This window comes from Lytechinus pictus, chromosome 6, assembly GCF_037042905.1.
Source record: "Lytechinus pictus isolate F3 Inbred chromosome 6, Lp3.0, whole genome shotgun sequence".
Taxonomy (NCBI): Eukaryota; Metazoa; Echinodermata; class Echinoidea; order Temnopleuroida; family Toxopneustidae; genus Lytechinus; species Lytechinus pictus.
In genome coordinates this window covers 12,983,484-12,995,323 of record NC_087250.1, presented here as the reverse complement: position 1 = coordinate 12,995,323, position 11,840 = coordinate 12,983,484, and the positions used below count along the sequence as shown (strand labels likewise).

Below are 11,840 nucleotides of genomic sequence, written 5' to 3'. Positions count from 1 at the left end.
TTGACTTTTATCTTAATCAAAAAGAGGCACTCTTTAGTTACAGTAGGCAGTAGCTACGTTACTCTGAGTGAGGCCAAGTTACGCGACCTCCTTTTTAGATTTTGTAAATACTGAGAGACTGCAATTACACATGTGAGTTTTTGTGCTGATTACTGACGTTGCAATTGGCATTGCATATACCGAGTCATTAAACAATTGTAGACAGAAACAGAGATTGCAACTCGCAAGAAAATGTAATACATCTTAATTCTTATTACATATGCATATGTTTTTTGGTATTAGTCTTGTTTGAGAAAAAGAGGATGTCAAAAAAGTTTGAATGCTACAAAGGCCTCAATAAATATCACACGTAATTCTCTTGATTCCTCTTAATTATGTGAAGAGACTTGTAACAGAAAGAATGAAAAGAAATGAATAGCTGTAATAATAGTTGTAATGTTTTTTGATAGAATCATGAACAGGTTACAGATGATGATGGCACAGTGTTGAAAACTGTTTGATGGAGATGGCGCATCGTTGGATTTGTTTAAAATCAGACCAACAAAGAATCAACGTTACAACAGCATTTAACCGATATTAGACAAACATTGAATCAACGTTTACGCCAACGTTGGACTAACATTGGACTAAAGTTGAATCAACTTTCCATCAACAATCAACATTGGACCAACATTATACCAACGTTGGATCAACGTCACCCAACGTTGGACCAACTTTGGACCAACGCTGCCATACCTGCCTCATCTGGACAATGATTATGCACTCATGAATATTCATTACATCAGTAAATGACCAAAATTTTAGGTAATATTGCTATAATAATTAGAGTATTTATGTTTATTCAATATTTCCACCATGAAAAGTTTCAGAAAAGTATGTGGCTCCATTACCATATCATTTATAATCAAAACATATTATTCTAAGTTAAATATTCAAGGTTAAGTGTGGAAAATGATATTAACTGTATTCTGCCAAGTATAGCAAAGTTGCTCTATATATAGGAGTCAATGACAGGATACAGTGGATATGTGTAGGATGATAGGAATAGGATATAGGATTAGGATGTAGGATTTTAGGATAGGATAAGACATGATGATAAAGATTAGAGTGTAGAGTTGTAATGGTGGTCTTCACCTTGAGACCAATTAATGTTTTGTTAATTACTGCCATACGTTAGAATAACGTTGGAGCAATGTTGGAGCAACGTTGTGACAACGTTGTAACAATGTTGGAGCAATGTTGCCAGACAACGTTGGAGCATTGTTGCTGGACAGCGTTGAACCAACGTTGTTAACATAGTTGGACTGACGATGTATGCAAATGCACGTCCATCGCTGCTTCAACGTTGCCCATCAACGTTGCAGCAACGCTGTTATTGATGACTCAGCCGACATTATACCAACGTTGGAGCATTGATGGTGGACAACGTTGAACTGACGTTGGAAATGTTGTTGGTCTGACGATGTATGCGCGTGCACTTCTATCGATGATGCAACCTTGGCCTGCCAACGTTGAGGCAACGTTGGGAAAAAAATTCCCAACGTTGATCCAACGTTGGTCCAACGCTGTATTGTTCCCTGGGAACTTACGACTTGCATATGCTACTGGGAATCGTTCCTCTTCGTGTGTCTGAAGCAGGACTGCTCCAATTCCAACATTTGATGCATCCGTTCTGAGTATGAAATCTGTTGACAAGTCTGGTAGATGAAGGATGGGTGGATTGGTTAGTTTGTCTTTGAGTGTTTTGAAGGCCTGTTCCTGATTGGTTTCCCATCTGATTTGATTTGGTTCATCTTTCCGAGTCCTTTCTGTCAGTGGAGCGGAAATGGCAGAATAGTTGGGTATGAACTTCCTATAGTAGTTGGTCATGCCGAGAAATGATCGAAGTTCTCGTTTGGTTTGAGGTCTGCTGATTTCTTGGATGCCTTGAGTTTCTCTGGTCGAGGACTTACTGTTCCATCTTCGATTACGTGTCCCAGAAATTCGACCTTCGATTGTCCCACGAAGCATTTACTGGGTCTGGCTGTCAGTTTTGCTGCTCGTAGCCTGCTAAGCAACTCGGTGAGTGTGGCAAGATGCTGATCCCACGTGGTTGAATGTATCAGGATATCGTCTATATAGTTTACAGCTCCATCAAGTCCTTTTAGTAGTCTTCTCATCATTCGGCTGAAGGAGGCAGGCGCATTCACCAAGCCGAAGGGCATGACTGTAAACTGAAAAAGGCCATCAGGAGTGAGAAAGGCAGTTAGTGGTTTTGATTTGTGTGACATAGGAACTTGCCAATAGCCTTTACTTAAGTCTATCTTAGTAAAGTATTTGGCATGTGCGACTTTTGTGAATAATTCATCTTGATCGGGTATGGGTTCAGCGTCGAATACAGTGACCTTGTTGAGCTTCCGATAATCCACGCAAAAACGGTTACTACCATCAGGCTTTTTGACTAAGACAATTGGGGAAGCTATGGGGCTATCTGAAGGTTCTATAACCCCCATAGACAGCATGGTCTTCACTTCATCTCTGAAAGTGTCCCTAAGAGAATGAGGAATAGGGTAAGGTTTACTCTTTAACTGTTTGTGATCACCGACTTCACCGAGTAAGATGTTGTGTTCGCCAAGTGATGTGCGATTCGGCAGATCTGACATGACGTCTTTGTAGTTGTTGAGAAGTGCATTGACCTGTTCTTTCTGTGAGGGAGAAAGATCTGGATTAATGGTAACATCAGCAAGTGATTCCTTAGCCTGTAATAGAAATGGCTGCAAGAGAGATCTGTTTGTTAGTTGGGTTGGAGATGGTGTGTCTTCATCTTCGGCATTATCCTCGCATTCAACCACTGCGGAGCAAATTGTCTCAGTACCTGAAAGAGAAGGAGATGTGTTATTTCTGTCATGATATTTCTTTAGGAGATTTATGTGGAATACCTTTGGTTTACCATTCAAATCGATTCTGTAGTCCGTTACGCTTACTTTGGAGACAACTTCAAAAGGGCCCTTCCATTGCAGAAGAAGCTTGTTTCGGTCTGTTGGCAGTAGAAGGAGTACTCTGTCTCCAACTTGGAATTCTCTGTGTTTGGCTTTCTGATTGTAGTACCTTGCGTATCTCTCTGAAGATTTCTGTAGTTGAGTATGAGCGTTGCGACAAGTCTCGTCGATTCTGTTCCGAAGATCCAAGATATAGTGGTAGGTAGACTTGGTTTCGGCTGTCTCATCTTCACCTGTCCAGAGTTCTTTGAGGATGTCGAGGGGTCCACGAACTTTCCTTCCGTAGAGAAGTTCAAATGGGGAAAACCCCATGCTTTCCTGAGGTGCCTCTCTGACTGCAAATAGAAGTGGGGTGATATACCTGTCCCAGTCCTTTGGGTTCTCGGCACACATACGTTTCAGCATCTGCTTTAAGCTTCCATTGAATCTTTCAACAAGACCGTTTGCAGCTGGGTGATATGGCGAGGTCGTGAAGTGGCGTATAGACAGTAGCTTGCTTACTTCTTTCATGAGATCCGATGTAAATTGTGTTCCTTGATCTGTCAGCATTTCCTTTGGAATCCCGACCCTGGTTTAGACGCTTACAAGAGCCTCCGCTTACCCTCTCTGTTTCGATGCTAGGGAGTGGAATCGCCTCAGGATACCTAGTGGCATAATCAACAATTGTGAGAATGTAACGATTTTTGTTTTCTGTCATGGGATGTATTGGTCCAACGATATCTATAGCTATACGTTCAAAGGGGACTTCAATGATTGGCATCTTTCCTAATGGGACCTTTGTTACTCTGCCTCTAGCTAAAGTGCGTTGACATATGTCACATGATCAGACATATCGGATAATGTCAGAATTCATACCGGGCCAGAAGAAATTGGTAAGAATTTTTTATGTGGTTTTCTTTGCTCCTTGGTGGCCTCCTAGAAGATTCTCATGAGCTGTCTGCATTACTTGCTTACGGTATTGTTTTGGAACAACAACTTGTGTGATTACTGTATCTGAATCATTGGAAGAAAGGAAGGATCTGTATAGAATCCCGTCTTTATAGAAGAAGGAAGACTTATTACGATGACGACTTACTTTCTCTGTTCCAGCATCAGCCAGTTCTCTCAGTCGATGTAGAGTCTCATCCTTCTGTTGTGTTTCCTTGAGAACTGATGGGGTGACGACTTCTTCCATTGGATGTGGAGTCTTGAGTGGACGAAATGGCTTGCCTTCTCGTTGGACTTGTGCTCTTGTCTGTACTGCGCAGACTGGAATGACGGTCTCTGGTAGTGTCCATTGTGGATCTGGTTGCTCTGCTGGTCTCACACCTGGAATATTTCCTAAGATAAGGTCATAGAGAGGAGTTTTCATACATACAGCACGAACTTTACCTACATAGAAAGGTGTATTGATATCGATCACTGCAATGGGGAGAGTTCTAATTGATTGATCAATTAGCAAACAAGTACAAACTTCACTTGTCATTTGACTTTGTTTTACAAGATCTTGTTTGATGATGATACCACTGGATCCGCTGTCTCTGAGAACGGAAATGACATTGTTATTTACAAGTCCCTTGGTAACAGGCATACGTTTGACAAAATTTTCATTTGAGCATGCTGCACTCATTAGGGGCAAACTGTGATCATAACCAAATTTGCCATGATCTGTCATAGATTCAAGGTGAGGGGTATCGTGTGGCATTCTGACCATTATGCATGAAGCTTCAAGTCTGACCTGTGTACTATTACAAGAGAGACATTGACATGGGTTATGGGAGATAGACCCAGGGTTATCAGATTGTAAATAAGTAGGTTCAGCTCGGGGGGGGCACTCGACCAAAAAAGTGGTAGGGGTGTGCCGCGGGCGAGACAAAAAACGGGGGCCTTGGAGCGGGCTTATTGTAAAAAGGAGGGTCCTGGGAACGGGCTTCGGAACTACAATTTTGTGAAAACGGGGGTCCTTGGAACGGATCGCCAGCGTGCGAGTACGTGCGTATGTACCCCTATGGAACGGGCATGCGTGCATGATGCAGCTATACGCGGCCTCCGATGGTCGGACAGCGCTCGGCGGCCGCTTTTCACCAAAATTGCAGCAGATCAATGCGACCGGAACGGCGTAACGAAAAATATGCGAAGCTTTGGAGCGGATTTCTTTTTTTTTTTTCTCGATAAGAACAAAGTGCTATGCCTTGGAGCGGCTTTCTTTGTTTTTTGTCTCGATAAGACAAAAATGCTATGCCTCGGAACGAAAATTTGAGTGTGAAAATGGGGGTCCCCTCCGCGGCACATACCCACTATGCATTATATACTGAGTGCCCCCCCCCCCGGGGTTCAGCTTCCGGTTAAGGTCTGTCCTCTGATTCCTCTGGTTCTTCCGGGATCACGAATCCTGCAGATTTAACTGGAGAGAAAGGACATGAGTTAGCAAAGTGTCCTGGCCTGTGACAGATAAAACAAGTCTTGGTCATTTGTGGTTTTTGTGATTGTTTTGGACAGTTACGAGAAATGTGTCCTTCTTGATGACAGTTGTAGCATGTCTTTGGGAATGACTTAGAATGTATTTGAGGGGTATTTGTTTTACCTTCATGTCTTGTATTGATTCGCTGTGTTTGTCCTGTAGGGATGTTCCTCTGTGGCGGTGGTGCTCTGAATACACCTCCTCGTGCGTCTAGGTATTGCTCTGTGGATTTCATGGCATCCTTTGTAGTCTTTGGCTGTCGTTCTCGTAGGAAGATTGACAAGTCACGATGGCATCCGTTGATGAAATGCTCTCGAAGAAGAAGATCCTTTAGGTCATCAAAATCATGCTTGACGCCTGAGAGTTCAATCCATCTGTTAAGATAGTTCTCTAATCTGTTTGAATATTGTGATGCGGTTTCCCCATTAACTGGTTTACCTGTATAAAACTTTGAACGAAATCCTTCTGAGGTAAGTTGAAAAGCTTTCAAAAGAGCAGTTTTCAAAGTCTTATAATCTTTAGCTTCGTCACTGGTTAATCTAGAATGAACATCAAGAGCTTTTCCTGTGAGCAAAGCGCTTAGATTAATTGCCCAATCAGTGCGCGGCCAATTTTGGGTTTCTGCATAACGCTCAAATCGCTGCAAGTAAGCATCAATATTATCTTTGTCCTCATGAAATGGTGGTAGTGTGGGAGTGCGGGCTTTCTGGCCTACAGATTTTGATTCACCTTTGACATTATTTTCACGCTCTATTTCTAGCTGTATTTCTGCCGTTTCTTTTTCTTGTTTCTTTAACTCCAACAACTCAGCTCTCTCATCTCTTTGCTTTTTCTGTTCCTCTGATACAAAAATTTTAAGAGCCTCACCAGTTAACCCAAACTCTTTACTAGCTGCCATAAGACTTGCTAAATCCATGTTTGAAAATAGGGTCTCTATCAATTTGCAAAAACCTACTTCACCCAAATGAGGTCAAATGTACATTACTATTTACACATATATATTTACAAACATCTGCATTAAAGAAATAACTCCATTGTTATTGTCTTGAGTTGTTTTGTTTCTTAATTTCTAATCAATATACCCATGTGACTGCGAGAGGGCTTATAAATTACCTAAGAAAAACCTCACCCGGACAAGCCCCCAGAAATGTCACATGGGCGGCCCTTAAATAAAATTCAAGTAAAACTCAATGTGTACCAAATCACAATTTACAATTTTTTTTTCAGTATACAAAACTCCAATATCAAAACATCTCTCTTCGAAGTTCAATATTGTCCAACGTATGAATTTTAAAAGGGAAATAAAACTGTAACACCTCTAAATGATAAAGTATTCTGAAAAGTACTCTTAATTCACAAGTTTACAATCAAAGGATCCTGCATTGATCCAAGCTATAACATTAAACTCTCGATCTGTCTCTAACTCCAATATAACTGAAGAGATCCTGCACTGATCTAATCACCAACTTCAACGTTCAGTGTATTACATTTTCACCTGCAAAATTACCTCCAAAAATATCAATTGAACCTTTAACTTTGTTTCATTTTGTTTTCACAATAACGACTACCAAAAATTCCTATGAAAGGATCCTGCATTAATCCACCGTCATAGAATTCAATTCTCACCACTTTGTATCTCTTATCACAAAATTTTTGTGATTACATTTCAAAATCCTTCTAACTCCTGAACTTGAGCTTACAAAAATTATGCACCTAAATTCTAGCTCAAAACTCTGTTAATCGACATCATATCTTACACGGATTCAAATTCGAATAAACTCTTCTCACTATCAAACTGTTCATGTTCGGTCATCTTCATAATCAATGTCTATTTTCTGAAATGTCAATTTGCAAGACTTCCTGGTATTTAGAAAGCTAGTTTCAAATTTAACGAAACGTCTCCTGCTTTCTCTCTCACTGCTATTTACAACTTATCTGTCAGGTGACATGTTGACCGAAAACCTTCAGAGTCAGCACTTTATAATGTTCAGCTTAAAACAATTCACCAGTCTTCAAAGCGACCCGGTCTTGGGAAATGTGCCGATCCTGGAAATTATCCGGTCTTGGAATATATCCCGATCTTAGAACCATCGATGGCTTCTTCAATACAGGCATAAAAATAACAGCATAAATCCAGCTAAATCTGACCTCATACAGGTATCTAAAAGTTCCAGCCAAGATCAAACAAGAAAGGCTGCTTTTCTGTTTAAAGTTGAAATTCAAAAATTATCAAGATGGCAGCTAAAATGGCGACTGCCCCAAAATTGCATAGGTGTGTGTTACACAAAGTCTCCAAGATGCAATGCCAGAAAACTAGTGGAAAGCTACTAGGGTCTCCTCCCAATTTTACAATTCCCCCAAAAGTATCTTAAGCAGCTGTTAAAAAGAAAAGGCTCACTGAGCTCACTAAAAGGGATCTATACAAGTCTACCACCCTGGACACAACACACAATAGATATGCAAATCATCTCAATTCAATTCTAGCAAAAAGAATCTCACACACACTTCTTTCATCTCCTACTCACTCTTGCATAAGATCTACTCCTTGTCTCTTAGCAACCTGGCTGAGGAGTGAAACTTAGATAAAATAAGCAAGCTTTGCTGAGGAAAATACATAAAATAAAATAAATGCATTTTCAATGTGACACCGGGAATCGAACCCGGGCCCCCAGCTTTGAACGCCGGTGCCTTAACCACTAGACCACAGAGACAGGTTAGTGGCTAGGGCGACCCCGATCCGATTGACCGTCAGATAGACAAAGGAAATTATAATTGGTGTTGTCGAAAATCTGTCTATATGACGGTTAATCGGATCGGGGTCGCCCTAGCCACTAACCCATCTCTGTGGTGTAGTGGTTAAGGCACCGGCGCTCAAAGCTGGGGGCCCGGGTTCGATTCCCGGCAGGGACATTTTTTCGGCATCACAAATTTTTCCAAAGAGTAGGATGCGAAAGTGTATCAAAAGATGCTCAGTTGTTTCCAGATGCCACAATGCACTCTACAATAATGCACAATTCACGCCAAAGGAATTGGTCAATCCCTTGTATCACCCCGGGAAGAGTGTGAATAGGGACCTGGGGAGCGTTTCATCAATATTTTCATCCGACAAGTTGTCAGATCTGACATCTTTCCATGATTTTGATTGGCTGAGAGGCACTGTTCCTATGGTAACTGTCGGATAAAATGGGACTTGTCGGATAAAACGTCCGACAAGTCCTTTCATGAAACGCCCCCCAGATCTGGGGGTGTTTCAAAAATATTTGAATATGACTTAGAGTCGTACCTAAATACCGACGCGTGCATGATATGCAACGTGCGATCTTATTGATGAAATCGCAGTAGTGCGCGTCCTCTTGGCATGATCTGACCAATGCGGTCATGCCTTTTATACCGCATGCAACTACACATTTAAGTGCGAATCTAAGTCATACTTAAATCTCTGTGAAACACCCCCAAGCTCCTTTGCATTATATTGAGAGAATGGTTACCTGCGGTATTAGATGTAACAAGGCATCCCCTGTCAACGTTGCTACGGCGAGCGCCATCATTGTCTGAATAACAGCCTCGTACACGAAACCGGACATGCATGGAACAAAAATAGCCCCGAAAACAGCGAGGAGACTGATGATGAGGACGACCAGGTTACCATAGCCCCAAACTAAAAAAGAACACACAATAAGGACAAGGTTGAAAGGTGTGTTCATCAATGTTGCAGACACCGGATAGTACTATTACTTTTAGCACTGATCATCATCATTATTATCATCATCATCATCATCATCATCAACATCATCGTTATCACCATCTTCATCATCATCGTCATCATCACATCATCGTCATCATCTTCACCATCGTCATCAATATCGTCATCATCATCGTAATCATCATTATCATCGACAGTACTACAGTATTTTAATAATATCTTTTGTTTTTATAATTATAATTGTTGATATCACGTACTCTCGGCGTTTGTAATCGCATCAGTTGGGTCATTATGTTCATCACTGCTGCAGGAACCGGAGAGGATCTGCTGGACTAGGGATGGACACAGGGCTGCGTACTGGGACTCCGTGATACTAGCTTCGTGTTCGATTCCGTGAATGTCGAGGAGTTCCTCCCCCGTGTAGCATGTCTGAATGATAAAATGCATTCACATGTCAAAGTTTGAATATTGATTTGAATGAAAGCTGCCACTGGTCATGCTTTATACTGCACCTACAATGATATTTGAATTGAATAATATAGAGTTCAAAGTGAGCTATCATAGGTTTATAACTGTTTATAGTTGGGTGAGATAATTAATTTTTCCAGATTCATATGAACAAAGAAAGGGGGGGTCTAAAAAGAATGTGTGTAATTAAAATCGACATGATAAATTTCAAGATAAATTCGAAATGAACTTGAAAAAAATTTGACATCAAGTTATTCAGGTTTAATATTGAACTTCCTATTTCAAACTGGTTTTATTATTTTCATCAAGAACGCCACAGGTTTATTTTTCAAGGTTTTTTTTTTGTTCTTATTGCAAAAGTCACGAAAATTAGTACTTTATCACATAACCCTTCTCAATATTGCTTCCTTTTCCTTTATATTAATGCTTCATTTTCCCACTATTCATTAATTTTTGTGGCGCCATCTCTTTTGGCACCGGGAAGAGAGTGGCAAGGTGTGAATAATTTCCTTGCAAAAAACAACAAGAAATAGATAATAGACAAAACAAACCAAAAGAGGGTAAAAATCGTGTAAGTTTCATTTAAATTTCATTTAATTTTTCATTCATTTAGGGTTGCTGCTGCCAAAGATCATGGGCCCGCCGCACAAAGCTATTCATATGTCATTTAGTCATGTTGGTCACCTTTATTACATGTACATTTGTTACCTGTTGAATTTGTAATAGGTGTTCTTAGAGTAGACGAGCCAGATGAAGTGGATGATAACTCCGTAGACGTTTTTTGTGATGTCGTCATCACTGTTACTGAAAAGAAATCACCATAGATTCGGACAGTCAACTTTTATCCCTACTTATACATCCAATTATTAAATTGTTCTATGATTTATTTGCCTAAGAGAATAAGTAATAATAATAATAGGTCTAATAATAAAAACAATAATAATGATGATATAATAATGATAATATTAACAATACTAGCGATAATAATAATAATAATAATGATAGTCATACCAATAATATTAATAGTAAAGGTGTTTTAACGAGCAGAACAATTACAAAATGAGTATTGACTAACTTACTATTGTACACAAGAAGTGCATCATATCCACCACAATATTCATCCTGGTTTCCAGGACATCTGAACACTCTGCAGTCATCTAGAGGCAGATTGCCGTGGCGATCGTAGTCTGTAATGGCGTATCCACAGTAGCATTGGTTACACTTCGTATTTCCGAAAATTCGTAATTCCGAACCACGTAAATTGCCTATACCTCGATGTTCGTTAATCCGAAAACGAAAAAGGGTTCGTTAATCCGAACATTTGTGGCGTTATTCCGACGGTTCGTTATTCCGAAGGTTCGATAATCCGAAAACAAAATAAGATTCGTTGTTTCGAAGGTTCGTTAATCCGAAAAAGAAATAAGGTTCGTTGTTCCGAAGGTGCTTTAATCCGAAAACAAAATAAAGTTCGATGTTCCGAACGTTCGTAATTTCGTAACGAACCTTATTTTGTTTTCGGATTAACGAATCTTCGGAATTACGAACCTCAATTCTATTTCGGACTAACGAACCTTCGGAATTACGAACCTTATTTCGTTTTCGTATTAACGATCCTTCGGAATTACGAACCTTCGGAATTACGAACCTTCGGAAATACGAACCTTCGGAATTACGAAGCGTCGGAATTACGAATGTATGCGGTAGCATTCAGCTTGGTAAATCACTCCGGCGTATGTCATGCTTAATACAATGCACTGATCAATGCATTTGTTGACTGTGAAATTGTTTGCCCTAAGTATTTTCTGGCTAATACGAACCGGTAAAACCCGATCTCCTGCGTTATCCCTGAAGCATCCAATAAAGCGTTCATCTGCAAACTGTCAAAGAACATAATTATATTGTAATCAAGAAACTTTATTATCATTTTTTTTTTCATATCACCCGGATAATCGTCTCTACTGCAATACATACACCAACTAGGTAACGAGTGCAAAGTAGACAATCAGGCTGTCACATCTGAGAAGGTCGCCTAGGTTATTTACCAAATAACTGCAAAAGTGTAAGGTTCAAACTTGTGAAATTATGCGAAGTGAAATGAGGACGACTTTTCCATGTTGTAAGCGTATAAGGCGACGGGGATAAAGTATATACCATGTATCATTTTCATAATGTAATTTGTTTGCTGGAAAAAAAATGATGTGTTGATGATCACACAGCATGCACTATGAACATGCAAAAATAATCTTTAAGT

The 11,840-nt window shown here is 40.1% G+C and overlaps 1 protein-coding gene and 1 long non-coding RNA gene across 2 annotated transcripts; both read right to left on the bottom strand.

Moving 5' to 3' along the window:
* Window positions 1–1,865: 1,865 nt before the first annotated feature.
* LOC135154508 (uncharacterized) lies at window positions 1,866–3,527 on the bottom strand. The gene has a single exon (XM_064100764.1). It carries the CDS (start codon window positions 3,525–3,527, stop codon window positions 1,866–1,868), a length of 1,662 nt encoding a protein of 553 aa, XP_063956834.1.
* Window positions 3,528–8,875: 5,348 nt separating this feature from the next.
* LOC135154413 (uncharacterized) lies at window positions 8,876–10,823 on the bottom strand. The gene is made up of 4 exons (XR_010293807.1): window positions 10,669–10,823; window positions 10,298–10,393; window positions 9,379–9,550; window positions 8,876–9,076 (listed from the first exon to the last, which is right to left on the bottom strand). It is a non-coding gene; the product is annotated as an uncharacterized LOC135154413 (long non-coding RNA).
* Window positions 10,824–11,840: the final 1,017 nt, after the last annotated feature.